The 19,807-nt window shown below is 25.8% G+C and overlaps 3 protein-coding genes across 3 annotated transcripts; 1 reads left to right on the plus strand and 2 right to left on the minus strand.

Annotated features, from left to right (window-relative positions):
- Nucleotides 1-2,582: 2,582 nt before the first annotated feature.
- Nucleotides 2,583-3,755, minus strand: LOC101511365 (uncharacterized). Its single transcript, XM_004485958.3, has one exon. It carries the CDS (start codon nucleotides 3,665-3,667, stop codon nucleotides 2,822-2,824), a length of 846 nt encoding a protein of 281 aa, XP_004486015.1. The 5' UTR covers nucleotides 3,668-3,755; the 3' UTR covers nucleotides 2,583-2,821.
- Nucleotides 3,756-9,810: 6,055 nt separating this feature from the next.
- LOC101491695 (uncharacterized) lies at nucleotides 9,811-11,875 on the plus strand. Its single transcript, XM_012716468.3, has one exon. The coding sequence runs from the start codon at nucleotides 10,381-10,383 to the stop codon at nucleotides 11,797-11,799; it is 1,419 nt and encodes a 472-aa protein (XP_012571922.1). The 5' UTR covers nucleotides 9,811-10,380; the 3' UTR covers nucleotides 11,800-11,875.
- Nucleotides 11,876-15,186: 3,311 nt separating this feature from the next.
- LOC101492009 (protein TIFY 5A) lies at nucleotides 15,187-17,799 on the minus strand. The gene is made up of 3 exons (XM_004486229.4): nucleotides 17,516-17,799; nucleotides 17,312-17,423; nucleotides 15,187-15,554 (listed from the first exon to the last, which is right to left on the minus strand). The coding sequence occupies exons 1-3, from the start codon at nucleotides 17,593-17,595 to the stop codon at nucleotides 15,327-15,329; spliced, it is 420 nt and encodes a 139-aa protein (XP_004486286.1). The 5' UTR covers nucleotides 17,596-17,799; the 3' UTR covers nucleotides 15,187-15,326.
- Nucleotides 17,800-19,807: the final 2,008 nt, after the last annotated feature.

Here is a 19,807-nt window from a genome sequence, read left to right on the forward strand (position 1 = left end):
ATATATTAAACATAAAAAAATTTATGCATTTTTTAAGAAGAAATTTTTTGACAAAGATGAAAATTATAAAATGAATATATTTTATTTGATTGAATTGTGTGAATTTTGTGATTTGTGAAAATTGTGTGACTTGTGAAAATTGAAATTCTAATTTTTTTTCAACTTGTCTACTATGTATGAATTGTGTGATACTCTAAAAAAACTATATGACTTTAAAAAAATTCAATTATAATATTTCAGTTAATATTTGTCGCTCCCCTAAATATTTTGTGCAAGATCCGCCACTGATCATGCTGATTACAATTTATTGTACAAATCATACATTAAAAAAAATTTAATCACTATAAATTATTTAAGTGGCGGTAATTCACTGACCAATTAGTTAAGAGAAAAATATATATTTGATTATTAGTGTGTCTCTTGAATATCTTATAAATTAAACTGCAAAAAATTATAATACACTATTGATAATCTATGATACACAAATATTTATTACTAATCAATTAGCTAAAACATAGTAACTTACAATTCAATTATTTAAGAGATGAATATGTATTTGATTCTCTGTGTGCTTCTTTAATATCTATATACTACATAAGAGAGAGTTATAGAAAAATACTATTTAATAAATAAACTATAAATAAGTTTAACATGTATCCGTTCTTTGAGGAGCATATTTCTCTAGTAAAATACGACTTAAATAAGTATATAATACACTAATTATAATTTACGATAGAAATCACACAAGATTAATATTTATCATAGTTAATTATTTAAAACTCGTAGTATAAACTAAACACGAGACATATTTGTTATTGTGGCATATAACGTGAAAAAATTGTTTGTAAATTGAGTGAAAAAAGTGTATAGAAAATTATCACAACTAATTATAATTTACTTTGCAAATCATTCACGGGACAAATATTGCTCATTAATCAATTAGTTAAAAGATGATCATTTATGAAATAATTAGTTAAGAGAGAAATATACATAAAAAAAATATTTGACACCGATTAATTAAAAGATAAATGTGTATTTCGTTATAATTTATCTCTTGAATATCTTACAAACAAAAATTTATGTAAAATTATAGTACATTCAATATAATTTGATGTATAAATTATACACATAACAAATGTTTGTCGTTAAAAGCATAAAAAATATATAAGATGTTATAACACAATAACTATAATTTACTATATAAGAATATACGAGACAAATATTTATCACTAATTAAATAATTAAAATATTGTTATATATAAGATAATTTGTTAAAAGATAAAATATGAAGTTCATACTCCAACAAAAGTGTTCCAAGCTTTTTATTAACTTTGTTTTATGTTTTAATTATATTAGACTAATAAGTTTCACTCATGTATAATTAATTTCTTTCACGTTATATTTTAATAAGTGATATTTTTTCATTTTTATTTTAACTTTCAATTTTCATTTACTACCTCAAAGGAATAACAATTTCAATCTTATCATGAGACTGACAATTGAAATAATCGGTGTAATTTATACTAAAAATTAAATTTATAACTATATAAACTTATATAAATTTATATTTTATTTATTATTTTTTATTGTTTTTATTGACTAACATGTAAATTTTGTCGTTGAACTAAATTTAAATCGAATAAACAAAAGAACACATACCCTCAATAAAATGCTATATTTATTCAACTTGAAATAGTTAATTTGTTAATATCTGACATTAACAAAAAAAAATTGTTTTCTTATTAGATTACGAAACTATCTTTTCAAAATAAATATTCTCTTTACTTTAACAAAAAAAATGAATATAATTTTCATATGATATAACTTTTTTTTTTATATAAGTTGCTAATTGTCATATCTCAAACAAATCCCAATCCCCACTTGGGTTTGATGAGCTAAAAAAGAAGTGTCAATCAATGTTACATTTGAACCGACCAATACTTTGTCTATATTATGATGCGCTGCAATGAGAAAGCTGCACCTGCAAAGGATCACTTTCTACCAATTGCTTCCAAATTGTGTTCATAAAATTACTTCAATGCAAATACCACTTAAATGCCAATCATAAATAGGTCAACTCATCTCAATTAAAAGTTGAAGGAGTAAAAACGTCAAATATCAAGGTTTAAATTATTATGAAAATGTAAAAATACTAATTTACAAACTATATTATATGATCAAATATATAATACTTATATACACGAGAATTGTTTTTTTTTAAATATCAACAAAAAGTAAAATTAATTTTTTTTATTATTATTAAAAAAACATGTTTTTACACTTTAATTTCTACCTTAAAAAAATATTATATATATACATTCGATTTTGTGACAATTACAAGACTTGCTACTAGCATCTCTAAATTTTGGAGATTATTTTCAAAATTATAGTTGATATGGTTCATTCAAAGACGACTCATAAAATCACAAATTCATTCGTTAATTTTTTGATGAATATGTTTTTATTTTATTTTTTTCATTCAATAAATCTTTCAAATTTTGGGTATCTATGGGAGAAAAAAAAAGAGGAAAGGGGACACGATGGTACACAAAATCCAAAATAAACAAACAAGAGGCATACTGTGAGAAAAAGATAGGACTAATAACTTGGTTAGCAATGCAACATTTAAACAAAGTACAATAGGTACAAGACAAGAAAACTTTGGAATAATATTTTATTCTAAATTATTTCATCCATATAAAATATAAGCAAAAATTCGTTAAAGAAGATTGATTTAAACATATCAATTTTGTTGACTAATTTTTAGTTATATTTTAGATTATGGTAGTACAATGAAAATACTTTATAAATTTATTAGACATTAATATTGATTTATAGTTGATGCCTGAAGTCTAATCTGCTTATTGAATTTCTGAATAAACTCTTCCACCCTCTTATTAAGATCCTCATTTGTCATCTTAGAAAACTCATTTTCTTCTTCTAGCACTTTTGGTTCTATCTTCATTGACTCTAACCTTCTCACTGATTTCTTCGTTTCATCAATCACAACATGCTTGTCTCTATTGTGTCTATAAGATTTACTTCTTCGGTACATTGATCTTGTAGGAAATAATGTTGCTTTCTCTTTATCATCATCACCTACTTGCAAATCAAGTGTTTTTGGCTTCTTCTCATTAGCACAATCAATAGTACTTTTCTTTGGTTGATTTTCTACCTCAATTTCCAACACTCGTTCGGGAATTGCAACAAACGGTGTTGAAAACGATCGAGTATAAAGAAAGTTATGAGCGTTTGAGTGTTTAACAATCTGATAGGAGATTGTGTCTTTCTCGTCTCGCTTTGGAGTAATGCATTGTTTATCAACTTGTTCATCATATGTTGATGATATTGAAGCATGATTTGTAATTGTTTGACTATGGTTTGCATATTCTTGATGGAGATCTTGTTTTTGTTTTGATGAAGAGAATGCTTCATAGTCAGCAGCTATGATGAGGATTAGAGTATTTGACATGAAAAACCAAAATATGTTGTTGTTTAAAAGTGTATAAGGGGAGAGATTAAAGATATAAAAGATACACATGTAGATAAAAAGGGAGAAGATAGAAGCAAAGAAAGATAAATTAATCTTTGCCTTATTGTTTGTACTATGATTTTTTATTTTGTTTTTTTTCATACAATCTTCCTCTAGATATGGTGGTTTGGCCATGCTAATTATAAAGGCTAGAAGATTGATTAATTATGAGAGTGTGTGTATCTATGAAGATTGAGATTTTGTGGGAGTTGTAAATATTGAATCAATTAGAGCCTATATATATGTGCTTTATTGATGATTATTTTATTTGATTGAGTATCAAATGATTGATAACCTACATTTACAAATATACCCTCCTCTCAATCTCTCTCTCGTGGCAAGTTTTTCTTCTCAAATTATTTGAATAATGTTCCAATGAATTGAAGATTGAATAAAAATATGACAGCTATATAACATGGTGAATAATTAAAACTTTATGATGTGTTTGATGAGTTGAACATATCTAATTGCTTCAGCAGTATTTGTTGGAATTTTCCTACAGCTAGACCACATGATATGTCACATACAAATATCTTAATTATTTAGTTGTGTTATGCAAATGAATGTGGTAATTAATTATAACAAAAAGAAAATCACAAGGAAGATAATTTATATGTATATGTAGTTGGAGCATGATTACAAGTTACTTTTAGGGGTCTCTGGTTATTTAATTTGCTACCTTAGGATTCTGTTTTCTCTAAATTATTTTACATAATAAAATATCCTAAACGTCATGAAAATTTGGTATTGCTCAATCTAGGAGCAAAGTGTACACAAAGTCTTCATTCAGCTCTAATGATGGTCAGATATTTGATAAAAAAAATCAATTTAATAATTCCTCAAACACATTCATGTGCCAACAAGGTTACCAAACCTAAATTTCTACACGTCAAGCTGAAAAGTTAATTTTATAAGTTATTGAGATGAAGTTGTGATTACAATGGCATGGGATTTATCTTATAAATTAAGAATGGCATGGGATTTATCTTATAAATTAAGATTATATTTTATGTAATTTTAGGGTAATTGCATAGACATTTGATAAATTAAAATGTGAGATTAAATTTAAGATTTTCTTTCTCTACAATTATTACATTGGATAAATTGAATTGTGATGTAAAATTTAAGATTCTCTTTCTCTATAATTAGTGTAAGTGTTTTGTTATTAGATTTCTTACTATTAAGAAAAATTAAACATGAGATAATAAAAAATTATTAGATATGTTGAAAATAGAAGTTTCAAATTTATAATACTCATCTTTTTCACATTTATAAGTTTCACCGTTAAACTCTTTCACACAAATTTAATTTTCAATAATATAATTACATAAAAAATTATCTAAGATTTTTTTTTTATATGAAGAATTTAAATTGTATTGATAAAACTTTAGTTTAATATGCGGGAAATCTTATAATTCAGAGAACATACACAAAATTCTTAAATCTTAGTTCAATTGACAAGTTAGGTTGAACATCTTATTTCAGATTCAAATTCAAAACATCAAAGTTGTATCAATTAATTATATTAAAATTTATCATTTTATTTAAAAAAAAAAATTTAAAAAAAAACACCCACAAATTTTGCATTTAGTTTCTTCCAAGGAAAATATAGAGAACAAAAAACTGATCAGCATTAAATATTCCAGTCTATTTTTACCAATTAAATGCCATGTTCTGGAACTTTCATCAGCTTGTAGTTGTGGCTGAGCTGAAAGAGAAACAAGGCTTGTGATTGAACCAAATGTAGAACATGTGTGACTTTCATATCCTCAACACTACGCACACTTGTACGATTGAAACACAATTTTAGGATTCATCTTATATTTTTGTATCTTAAAAAAAAAAAATTAATCTGAATGATTAAGAATTTAATTAAGAGATGACTGACGATTGATGTTGTCTTGCTCGTTTTGTGTATCTTTCTTTATTGTTGAATCATGACAAATAAATCCCGAAATCACATGACCAAAAGCCAAGCAATCATTTACAAAAATTATGCCAAACTCTTGTTAATCTTGCATAAATTAATTAATACAATTGTGTATGTGGGTCTTTTTATTTTTTATAATAATTGTGTTTATGGGTCTTAAACTAATTATTCAACAATTTTTTTCATTTATGTGAGACACAATAATTTAACACACATCCTTCTTTCATTTCAATTTATAAATAGAAGTGAATCAATAAAGATTAATATATTTAATCAGTTAAAATTTTAAAATACTAAATAAACACCTCTATTGTAAAAATTGTGGTATTTAGTAGAATATTTTTTCTCTCCTTTCTTTTTGCATTTAATAATTTTTTTAAATTAAATTAATTTTATTGAAATGCAATAATATAGAGTTACAAGAAAATGAATTGCAGAAATATTGTGCTTTTTAATTATATTAAAAAATTATATGAGATGTACATGGGAGATCCACTTAAACACCAAAATAAAAAGTCATTGATCTCACTCTTTAAATCTTAATTCAACTGTCAAAATTCAATATTATTAAATTCAATTATTATTAATATTTATGATTTTAAAAAAAAATGGGAAAACATTAGCATGACCCGCAAATCAGAAACCCAACCACTTGTGCCGCCTCCCGTGTTTGTGGTCATTTACTGCTTGCGTGGCAAATATCCTTTTATGTCACCATCTTAAATATACTTATAACAAAGTTTACTTAAATATACTTATTATAACAAAGTTTAAATATACTTATGACAAATTCTAAGATGGTGACATTAGATTGTGTGGCATACATATCTTTAAAATAAGATCTCAAAATTGAAATTTGTCAAAGATTAGCTGAAGTTTTGTTTCTTAATCAGTCTTTCTCACCTTAATCAAAATAAGTTGGTGATCCATGTAACTTTTTAATGCTGAAAGATTTAGATAAAAAGGAAAAGTAAAACACAGCAACTTTTTAATGCTAAAAGACAAATTAGGGTTCATTTTTACTTTTTTAAGTTTTTTGTTTTTATTTTCAATTTAATAGTTCAATTAATAAAAATAAGAGGACTTAGAATATTTTGAAAACACATTCTTTCAAGTTTGTCTTTCATTTTTTTTTTCTGTGATAATTATGCATTATATAAGTTTTTCATCTCTTTATTACCTATGTAAAAAAATCTATTTGTTAGTAATTTAAAATAAATTCAAATTTTAATTAATAAAAATTAAAAGAAAATAAATAGACTTCTAGATTTCTCGAAACTTAATCTTTTTTAATTAAATATTTTTCTAAAAAATATATCATATTAAATATAGTTCGGTGAATCAAGTCAAAATTAATGAGTTGCCCCTACTAGCTCCTAATGAGCTACTAATACATTCTTGTCCCAATTTTGAAAATGTTTGATAGGCTTTATTTTAGTGGTCCTTAATTTGATTGAATGATGAACTTTGTCATATTGTTAGTACTAAATATAATTTATTATAATTATTACGACAATGTTAGGAATAACAAGAATTGGAAAAAGGGTTGTCAATTTGCAATTGGTTAGTGATATCTTTGTTGCGTGATCAAATCACCTAAAGATTATGCATGCATTATAAAACCTTGTTTAACAAGACTTCATAGTTACAAGAGGAACACACCAAGGACATCAAAAAAAAAAATGGGAGTTTCGTTGTTTCATCACTTTCATTGATGCTTACTACTCATGGAAACATGGATGCATGATTTTGGGTTTGCGTCTAAATTAACATGAATTTATTATGTTCTAAGTACATTAGCAAAGATATTTTTTGATTAAAGAATTAATATCTAAGTTAGACTTGATTTACATATCACTAATTATGGTTTTAAAATTTAAATACATTGATATTATTTTAATTATGAAAATCACATAAAGTAATCAATAGCCAAAAAATGTGATTATTTTTAATTTGCATATAAAATTTGTTAGGACTTGAATATTCAAATAACTTAATTGTAATAAAAATTACATATAAATTGTTTTTTGTGTGAGATTAAAATTGTGAGTTCATTGATGCTTATGAAGGTTTAGACTCAAATGCTTATGAAGGTTTAGACTCAAATAGAAATCCCTGTGAACTTAATTAGATTTGTTTTAGGGATATTATCACAACTTAGATTCAAGTTGAAATGTCTTTGTTATTGGTGCAAATTATTCTTAGAAGTAACCGACTATTATCTTTAACGAAGTCTTCTCATTCAATCACATTATTTTCATCTATAAAATTCAGAATATGAGATCTTGTATAGAAGTTTCAAAAAAAATCATGTAGATACCTTAATCATTTGTAACAAAAAAAAAAAGTATCGTAATCATTTAATAGAAACTTTAAATTTGTTTTTTTTCTATAAAAATGTTAGTGACTGTTCTTGAAACACTTGCTAGACAATTAAATATAGATTATTTTATTAGAATTTGTGTACTTAAAATTTAAACAATCTAAAAAAGGTGTTTTTCAAGTCAATATTTTTTTTCATCCTTTAAAAGTGTCTTTAGGGCATAGAGCACTTGTTAGCCTAAATTTTTGTAATAATTAATTACCATTTTATGTTCTCTATCAAGTGAGAAAAAATTTAAAATGAAAAAGTGAAAATACTAAATTTTAACAATACATAAATGACTATGACTAAAAATTATTAATTTAATTGTAGTTTTAATTTCTTATTTTCACTAATTTACGAAATTAATCTCCATATTTTAAAATCTTATTGTTTTGATAATTTCTTTTAATTTTTTAGCTAAATTTTTTTAACATGACATATTTTAAATAACGTGATATATGATACGATGATGTAAAATGTCTAACACACATTAAATTGCAATAAAATCATATAAAACTTCAGTTTCAATTTCTGAAATTATTCATTTTTATAATTTAATTAATGACATATGCATAAGTAATGTATTTAAATGATTTTATATCATGAGATCATATGTCACAACATTTAAAATATATTAAATCGTCATTTTTTATTTCAAAAATATAAAAGAGAGACAAAAATTGTTGAAATTTTAAATAGAGAGATCCATTCGGTGAATTGATAAAAATAGGGGATCAAAACTTTAATTAAGGCAAAGTTATTTTAGTGATACGTAATCACTTAAAAAAAATCACATGATTTTTTGTTTTAATCTTGAGTATTTATGATTTGATAAATAACTACTACACTAAAATGAAATATAAACAAAAATAGTAATTGAAAAATTGATGTATACAATTTTAATTTTTAATTAGTAAATAAACTTTTTAACTATATTTTTGCTTATATTTTATGATGATATATGTTCCAACAATTGGTAAGGAGATGTAGGGTCTTGTAAGTTTCACAACTTTCGAGTAGTTTTAAGATAGATAATTGTCAAAAGAAACTATATTCTATTTCAAAACTCATCATTTTTAATAGAGAAGGATACATACAACTATTAGGATGAAGATATTGATTGAAGCTATAGATATTGATATTTCGAATGCTCTTGGTCATGAGCAGTCCCTTTCTCCGGAACATGTTATGAATTATGAAGAGAGTGACAAACCAGCAAGCTTGTGGATATAGAGTAACTACTTGTTTGGTTGCACTTTGGAAGGAGGAAGTGCCATACATTATCAAATGTGATTTGACATCTAAATGAGCATTTAATTACACTGAAATTTACATTATAAATTCTTCAAATTATGTTAATGTTATAATTTTCTTAAAATTAAAAATATATTAATCATAAAATTTTTTTTTAATTATTTTTTAAATAAAAGTGAAAATTTTCTCTCAATTTTTCTATTTTTTCCATCTCCAAAGTCACCATCTTCCATATGTTAGTTATCTCAAAACTCTGAAACGAAGTATTAAAATTTTGAAGTAAAATATGATCTACGATTCCCTTGTATAGTTTTTTTTAATTAAATATTATGATGACCTTCAATCAATCTTACGACCAAATAGTGATATCTATAAATGTTTGATATAACCAACTTCTTCATTCTAACGATGGTGGAAATGTGAGTGAATGAATAAAATTTCAGTCAATATACCCAAATAAATACATGGACTCACATTGAGAGAAATATGTTGATCATATATCAAGTACAAATTAAAGTCTCAAATTGAAAGAAAAAAAACAGATATTTAACATTGATTGAAAGAATTTATATACTTAATATTTTAAAATTATAGAATAAGATGAAATATATAACTCAACTATATAATTACTCTTAATTCAATGAAACCATATTCGGGACCCATGACCCAACTTGAAGTGAATAAAAGTGAAGAAACATATAATAGTGTAGAAGAAGCTAGCAATAGTTCACAATCACATGAGTACACTAGGAACTGGGGAATGAGTAAAGGACAAATATTTCAAGAAACTGAAGAAAAAAACTATGCATGAGTTGATGGATTGAACTGAGAAAGAATGTATTTGTTGGTTGAATCATCCCTATAATACTTTGTCACATGCTAACAAAGTCATGTCTTATCAGTGCTACATTTATCAGAATTAACAATATAATATAACTGTTCTGGAAACATGTATTGCCTCTTATAGCAACCATTTTTGTCTTACACTCTCTCACACCCTTTTCCATGCAAAACTTTCACAGTCATAATCACATTCTCAATTTATAGCAACTTTAACTCGACACTTTTGTTTATATTTTTTTCTTTGCAGCCTTTCACTTCTGACACAAAAAAAAATTTAGATGCTTAGAATTTACCTTTACATTCTTCTCCTTTGCCATCACCACAATTTAAGAAAGTGGATCTTACCCTTTTCAATTATCTCAAAACCAAAGAATTTCACAATTCCATTTTGTTGTTTGTCTTAGATTAAGTTTGTTTGTTTAAGATTAAGGTTATTGTTTGTTCTAGTCAACTCAAATGTCTTCTTCTTTTTTGTCTCTAAGTCTTATCTTTGTTATGTTTCTTTTGTTTACAATGAGAAGAAGCAATGCACAAGGAGAAGAAGAAATTGTGATGATGGAAGAGAAAGAGTTATTAGGATTGTTTGAAGTGATGGAAGCACTTTTGGATGAACCTGATTGGTCACAAACACATCCTCAACCATGTACTGATACACCATGGCCAGGAATTGAGTGTGAAGTAAGTAGTGACACTCAAAATCCAATCTTTCATGTCACAAAGATTCACATTGGTCCTGATATAATCTCACCACCTTGTAAAACCTCTGCTTATTTGTCAAAATCACTTTTGAAACTCACTTTTTTGAAAACACTTTCAATTTTCAACTGTTTTGTTGCTTCACATGTCACATTACCATCAACTTTGTTTGGTACTTTTTCTTCCTTAGAACACCTTGCTTTGCAATCTAACACAAAACTCTATGGAGAAATACCTTCAAGTTTAGGTAATGTTACTAATCTTAGAGTCTTGAGTTTGTCACAAAATAGCTTAAAGGGAAGCATCCCAAGAGAGATTGGAAATTTGGCTTATTTGGAACAACTTGATTTAAGTTATAATAATTTCATTGGTCCAATCCCCTCTGAAATTGGAAGTTTAAAAAGTTTGACCATTTTGGACCTTAGTTGGAATCAAATTGAAGGGATTCTACCTTACTCTATTGGACAACTTCAACTTCTTCAAAAGATGGATTTGAGCTCAAACAAGCTTAGTGGAAAAATACCTCATGAGCTAAAAAATCTCAAGAGGTTAGTTTTGCTTGATCTTAGTCATAATTTTATTATTGGCCCAATTCCTGAAACTTTATCAAGTTTGGAACTTTTAGAATATTTAATCATTGATGACAACCCCATCAAAGCTATGATACCACATTTTATAGGAAACCTTTGGAATCTCAAATCATTGAGCTTTTCTAGGTGTGGATTAGTTGGTTCCATACCAACTTTTTTCACTTTCTTGAAGAACCTTTCAGCACTATCCTTAGATAACAATAGTCTCAGTGGAAATGTTCCAGAAAATCTAGCATTGTTACCAAACTTAGATCAACTTAACATTAGCTATAACAAGTTGGATGGAGTTCTACATTTTCCAAATGAGTTCATTGGAAAGCTTGGTAAGAGGTTAGATGTAAGAGGAAATGATGAACTTTGTATAAGTGATGAGGCAAACAACAAGAATCTCTCTTCATACTTGGAAGTTTCATCTTGTGTTGGATTGAGACACATTAAGGACAAATCTTTTGATGAAGATCCAGCTGGAATAAAGCCATCATGGACCAAAAGCAACATAAGTTCAAGTGCAGCATATGTGGATCTACAAGTCATGTTTTTTACATTGGTTTTAAGTTTTATGTTTAGTTTACTTAATTTGTGTTTGTGAAACTTAGGAATGTATTTTTATAAAATGATGATTTACTCATGATCATATCTATATATATTTGGCTATTAAAACTTTATATCATTAAAGGGCTTTTATAGGTAAATGTTATTATTGGTGATTGATGTCCATAGAAATATTACACTCTACGTTTCAGTATTCAAGTTGTGTGCTGTTATAAAATCTAATTCGTCTCATCTTAATCGAACATTTGAGATGCATTTGATAAGATATCATCACATTTTATATAATTCAAATTCATAGGTCTCCTTATGTGACTCATTTGAAATATTTTTCTATTTTATAATTTCAATATAATATTTATTACCTCTTTTTCATATTACCCTTATTTATGATAAAAGTATTTGCAAATATGTAGTGGATAGTGAATAAATAAAAAATAAGTGCAAAGACATTTTACTAGTACTATATATTATTTTGTATTGGAAATTAGTGAGTAATAATTTTTTAAAGAAGTGTGCACATTATGGGACCTGTAAAATCAGGTTACAAGAATAACAGAGATTAATAGTAATTATATTTGTTAAAAATTTATATTGTTTCATAATTTTCTCCTTTAAAAGAGAGTGACTAAATTAATATTATAATTATATTATTTATTGTTGATTAAAAAAAATATAAAATACTTACGGGTTTATTGATATAAAAAAAAGTAATGTAGTTGAAAATTGAAAAATAATCTTAAAATGGAAAGAACACACAAATTTCTCAAAATGATTTTATATTTAACAACAAGGTTATTATTACTATTCAAAAGTAGATACTACTTCTGTTTCACAGTTTTTAATATAAGTTTAATTTTTTTATACTATTATTAAATAATTATTATATATAAAATTAATTTTAAAATATTATTATAATTTACATCGATAATATTAAAAAATGTATTAGTGATTTAATAAAATAATTCATCTGATTATGATATGGAGGGAGTAATTAATTCGATGCATTGGTAATGCTTGGTGGCAGATGAGTAGTGGGTTGAATTAATAGGACTGTATTATTCATGCAATGGTGAAAGAAAAAGATTCACATATTTTGGAGTTTTGCATTTGATTTATGTATATTTTGGGATAGGATATGTCACAAATCACAAGTCCTATCACCGAGTGTTGTTGTCTGTAACAGCCTTTTAGAAAGAGTAAAAGGACTGTCGGTTTCTGAGATACTAATGAGCATGCTGCTAGCTGCAACCACCCTTGTTCCTGCCAAACTACTAAAAGATGCACTCTTTCAATACTTGTTTTAGTATACAGTCATACACAGAGAATCTTTTAAGTAATTCCATTTTTTACCTTCAACTTGCAAACTTTTAACACAATGAGAACTACTGTTAAATGGTGGGAAAATAATTTATCTATGTTTAACTCTCTACATTGATTCCTAATTATATCATGTTTCTAGGGATTAAATTTGTATTTCGGTCTATCTTTAGAGCAACCAAATTTGATTTTGAAATTATAAAATTGATTTCAATATATGTTTGATTGTTTTTAAATAAAATTGATAAATTATGTTTTATTGATATCATTTTTAACTAAAATTATATGCAAAATTAAACACTCTAAATTACATATAAAAAACTACCATTTGTTTTTTTACAAGTTACGGTCTATATTTATTTGAATTCATACGATAAATCAATATAATTTTATAATTTTACATCTCACCATGAAACAAAAATTCACATAATCTATTTTGTAAAGTTATATTATCATATTTTTTTATTTTAAATTTTGTTTTTCTCTGCACAAATTATAATTCCTTTGGTGGGGATGGATAATAAACCTTGACTTCAACATGTGAATAATTATTGTGCAATGGAGTGGCCCTCCTAATAAACTTTATTGATCTGCTTCTGGTTGTACCCTATCTATCTTTACCTTAAAATAATGCTTTCTATGTGAGCTTATAGTTTTTGAATTTTGGAAGCTAGTATTTAAATATACTTCAATTTTAAATGAATTAAATTGAATTGAATTTATGTTATTTATTTTTTCATCTTTGTAACTGAAGTTAGTTCCAGATGTCAGCATAATAAATGTTGTGAACAAAGATGAGATGGAAACAAGTAACGTTACTGAGTAGTACGAGGCATTAATAATCACAAGTGAAAATTAGCCAAACATGATGTATCACTATTGACCACTGGTTTTTTTAAGAGAACCTAAATGCATCTCTGTTCTGTTTTTCTTTTCATTGTTAATCAAAATCTGAGTTACCTTCCTTTTGATTAAATAGAGTATATCTCTAATGGGTTCATCCAATTTGAGTTTTGTAATCAAAAATATTTTTTCATTAAGTTTTTTAATTAAAAATTGAGATGAAACTAAATAGAACAACACTCGAATATGTTAAAAACCAATTATACATGTCAAAATTAATTCTATTTTTCTAGAATCATTTCAAACATGAACAAGGTTTTACACCATAAAGGATTTAGAATTCCAGTAATTTTTACTTTAATAATGAATAAATGAATAAATCAGTAATTAAAATTGCAAAGATCTATATGATTCTTGAGTTTGCATAAGAATTAGCATTTGTTTGAAATACAAATTAATTCGTGCATCATGATATATGTGAAAATTGAAATATATAATACATAGTTATATTTGTATAAAAAAAAATTAAACAATCTTTCATGTAAAAATCCATATAGAATCAAAATCTAACATTCGTTGAAAATATACTTACTATCCATTCAAAATATGACATTGTATACCAAAATGATATAAAAACAAAATCAATACTTGGTGTGTGTTCCACCATCAATAAATAGTGTAGTTTCTATGTCTTTTGTTCATCTCTTTCCAATTGACTTGGTTGATGGAGTATTAGTATTATCCAAATAATCCTATAAAAATTTCTATAAAAAATAATTAGATAAAACACTAAACCAAATTTCTATTTTCCTTTATATATTAGACTCGACAACAAACAATTTCAAACCCTTTTTAATGTATTATTCATTTAATTTATCACTTATCTAATTGTAGATGTTGATCATTGACCATTTAGTAAGTGTTTGATATCACAATGAAACTAAGACTCTTTTTATGTGTTGGAATTGTTGAAAAGTTCACATTGCTTGTATGGTGAGTTAAAATAGTCAAACCTCAACCAATGTAATGAGTGAAATAAAAACAAAAAACACATGTTAAACAAGAAATAAGCTATTAAATTTATAAATCTGTCAGATTAAATTTTTAATCTGACAATTAATAAATAAACAAATTCAAACTCATGACTTTTTAGATCTATTACAAAGTCAAGGTTTGAATCTGGTGAAAATTAAATGAAGTACTTGGGAGGACAAATATACCTTCAATATTTCACAATAACATTAAATATAGTAATTGTATAAAAAAAAAAAAAAAAAAAAAAAAATTTAAAAAAAAAAAAAAAAAAAAGGGGGAAAAAAACCTTTAAAGGCTTAAAAAAAAAAAAAAAAAAAATAATTAATTCTAAATAGGCTAATCTAATAGAAAAGGACAAATTTGATTTTACTAGTGATTGTATGGAGATGCTTCTAGGACCCGATTTTTTCTCTTTTGTAGAAACCGCTGCAAACATCTTTTCATTGAAAGGCGTGGGCCTGGGCCTAGGCCTGCTGGGCTATACAATTGATTAGGAGAATACACTATTGTTGGTGTTGATGGTTCTGACCCTCTTGGTGTTGGTGTATTCACACTTTCTTGTAGCTTTTTATTTGCCATCATTAAGATGGATTTGGCCTGCACGTGATTCACATTAACTTTCATTAGTTCAAAGAATATATGCCTTTCTTATCCGAAATAATTGACCTCATACTTATAAAATCACGATTCGTTCCAATATAAATAGAAATTTTGAACTGAATATAATATTTTTTTAAATTGAAAGAATTAAGCAAATCAATTTTCTCTAACACTTTTTATAAGGCACTCGTTAGTATATTTATTTTGAGATTAGTAGTAGTAGTATTTAGTAGATAAAAAAACATGCATAAAGAACTTGGTACACACATTGCGTGCAATTGTTAAAGTCAAAGTTTGAAGTTTCTTGGAAACTTGCCAAATTTGTTTGAACAAAAGCAAACTTGTCAAACTTGCTTCGCATCAAAGTCGAAAATATTTTTACGTACACCAAACTAAATTAACCTTAGTACAAGTTTTACACCATCGTTGGAATATTTCCAGATGGGCACCACCTACCCTGTTTCGTGTTAGTACCAATATATCCTTAATTTTCTTTTTGAGGTTTTAACCACCAACTTGTCGGCAACGACTATTTTAGTGGTATTGGTATCTTTTACTAAAGGGTATGTTTAACATGAAACTCTTAATAATTGTTAAGTGTGGAATTTTACTATTTTTAATAAAAAATAACTTTCAATAAGATCATAAAAACAAGTATTTTTATAGTATTTATTAAGATTATAAAATAAAAAGTTTATATTAAAAAAGAACATTTAAACTTTAAAAATTCGAATACACAATTTTTAAATAAATTTTAATATAAATTCTTTATATTTATATTTTTAAATAGTACTTGTTAGTATTTTTCATAAATAAAATAATAAGGATATTCGCTCTATATTTACAACATAAAAAATTGTCTGAAAATTAGTGTAATGTTAATTATTTTTCTTATATCATTTAATTATGTTATCTAATCTTTTCCTAATACTGATGTATTTGATTTATATATAAATTAAATATATTAACTTTTATTGATTTAACTATGTTAAAAAAAAATCATAATGTGCATCATTCTCAAACTAATATTCTCTCCTTTACAATGATGAATATAATGATTCTTATATTTCTTGTGACCTCATCTAATACTTAGTATAAACAAAAATATTATGCATTAAAAAATAGTTAATCTTGTTTAATTTTCTTAAAGTAGTAAAATAAAGTATTTGTATTTTTGAGTTACTCTCATGGACACTTTTTATAATAAAATTGATGTCATTTTATTTTATTTTTATTTATATTTTCTCTTTAATTTGTGTGAAATAAAGAAATTTAATACTCACAAGGGAGGGAGTACCTTAGTAAAAACACTTGTTTTTTATATTGTTATTGAAATAAATTAGCACAAAAAAAATAGTGAAGATCAAAGTGATAACACTGAATTTTGAGGAAAAAAAAAAGAAAGAAAATTACTGAAACCAATTCCCTTACTCGTTGAGCCAAATTAAAACCAAAACAACTAAAGCTAAGATTACACCTTCTCAATCATTGTAGATTATATATAACCATTTGTCGATCCATGAATCTAATGCCTAACTATGACACTCCGATTCAAATTATGTAGAAATAGTAGTTAATCTAACTAGCGAGATAAATTCATTTTGCTTTCGTTATATATATATATATAATATATATATATATATATATATATATATATATATATATATATATATATTATAAAATAAAATAAATAAAATAAAAACTTAAGCGATGCACGGAGAATATATGATATAAACATAAGTGAATGAATTTACCTGAAACTCGGTGACATCAGTAACACAAATCTTGCCATCATAGAAAATTGTTAGCGGTTGTTGCTGATTTTGCGTTGTTAGCCTCTTATCACTATGATCCTCTTCTTCTACCCTTTATTGGATAAATTAACAAATATTTGATTCAATACTAAAATGTAAAATGAAAAGGGATTAAAGAAATAAAATAAAATAAAAATGAATTACAAATTGCATTGGTTGTGGCGATTGGCAGAAGTATGGTAGGGAGGGAAAAGGCAAAGTTCCAAGTTGCAATTCCTCCTCATCTTTAGAGAGAGAGAGAGAGAGATATGAAGTGATCCAATTTGTGTAAAGTGTATGGTGAAAGATGATATGTTATATAATCGTATAAGGTGCAAATTGGGCGTAGCTGGAAATGAAGTTGCAAAATAAAAGTGAATTTCGGCGTGGAAGAGAAAAAGAAAGGGACAGACGCAGACGTTGAAGTTTCGGTGTCTTAGGATTTAGAATTAGACACATGTATTTTAATTTATATATAAAAAATATCCCTACTAATACTATATCAAATAATTAGAGCATGTGTTCCACGTCTTTTTTTTTTTTCAACCAAAATGTGTGTCACGTGTTTACGTCCCGCACACTAAACATCACAACTATCTCATTCGTGTCGGCACCACGGGATCAACGCTTTCTAAACTTATCCCTTTGCAAAATACTTATATATGTAATTTTGCAAATATTTCTATATCAGTCTGGATTTTAAGCCTGAAATTTAGCTACAAAAGGTTTTGGAGAAAGCATACTCTCATTTTACTCTTTAAAAATCTAATTTAAAAATTCCGTTAAAAATTCAAATTAATTATTAAATTATTAAAATATATATTAATTTAATCTGTTATAATAGTTATAAATTATTTTAATAGTCAAATTATATTTTTTAAATTTTTTTATGATAATAAATTTAAAGACGGATTTTGTATAAAATATTAGAGAAACGAAAAATATTAACTAAAATATTATAATTGAAAATCATAAAAGTCGTATAGTTTTTTTTTAGCTTCACACAATTCAATCAAATAAAATGTATTCGCTTTATAATTTTTATCTTTGTCGAAAGTTTTTTTCTTGAAAAATACACCGATTTTCTTATGTTTAAATATTGCATCACTCCAAAAAAAATATACAAATTAATTACACAACGCATTCAAACAAATAGTTTACAATTCTCAAGGTTAAAACTTACATCCTCAAAGTAAAACCGTTCAAAAATTTACACTACACTAATTAGAAAAATAGTAAACAATTTATAATCACAAAGTCACGATTCACACACTAAAATTCACAATCGCAATTCTCACACTATAATCGTTCACAATTTACAAAGTCACAAAAACAATTCACACATTACTATTAGTTTGCAATTTTAAACTAAAATAATTCATAATTAATAAATAGTAGAAGAGGAAAAGAATATTAACTTGAAAATACAAGAAGTATATTGAGATAGTATGAGGACAAATACCAACAGACGACACAACAACTGGCCGTTGTAGATGTCAAATGAGATAGATAAGCGAGAGACTGCAAAATGGAGATGCAAGGAGGGAGAGTTTGAATGAGAAACTAACGCGTGGAGGCTGCATAAGAGATGGGAGGGAGAGACGAGCATCACATGGAAGATAATGACGCTGCGAGACCGGTCGGCATCTGCGAACTAGAGGGCTAATAGGAGGAGACTACACAAAATCAGATATTAGATAATATAGAGAGAGTTGAAGAAGAAAAAAAAAACAGTCTCAAAATCTAAAAAAGTTGGTATATTTTAGTAACTCATTATTCAAGACAAAATAATAAAAGATTTGAATAAGTGATTTACCCTTATGTAAAAATATCATTTTTAATAAATAAATTGAAAGTAAAAAAAAAAACTGATTTGTAAGAGAAGGAAGTAAGTTACATGAATTTTAAACATGTAAATAACTACAAAGTACATGAGTCGAAAGTACCTGACTCGAAAGTACCTGACATAGTTAAAGTGTTAGAAAGGTAAACGAATTAAAGATTAAAGATGTTTTTGTCACTAGCGAATTCTCATCCCAATTTCATGGTAATGGAAGCGAAAAATACACAACTTCAAGGGAGCAATTGCCACTAGGAGAACAATTAACGATGATCCACTTGTAAGTGTTGAAAGATAACTCTAAAATCAATTAAACCTTCCTCTTAGACGTTAATGAGGTTTTCTTTGTTGAAATAGTGGTAACCATTTAAGCACGAGAGAAAAAGAATGTTAAAAGAAAATTTATTCTTGTGTTTTTTTATTAAAAACAATTATTATGAATAAATAAAGATAAACAAATAAAAATACCTTATGACTATGAGTCAAAATTTTATAGTATTTAAATTGATAAGAAAATTATTTTTATAGTTCCATGTAATACTTATTATTATTATTATTATTATTATTATTATTATTATTATTATTATTATTATTATTATTATTATTATTATTATTAT

Source organism: Cicer arietinum, chromosome 1 (genome assembly GCF_000331145.2).
Source record: "Cicer arietinum cultivar CDC Frontier isolate Library 1 chromosome 1, Cicar.CDCFrontier_v2.0, whole genome shotgun sequence".
NCBI classification, from domain to species: domain Eukaryota; kingdom Viridiplantae; phylum Streptophyta; class Magnoliopsida; order Fabales; family Fabaceae; genus Cicer; species Cicer arietinum.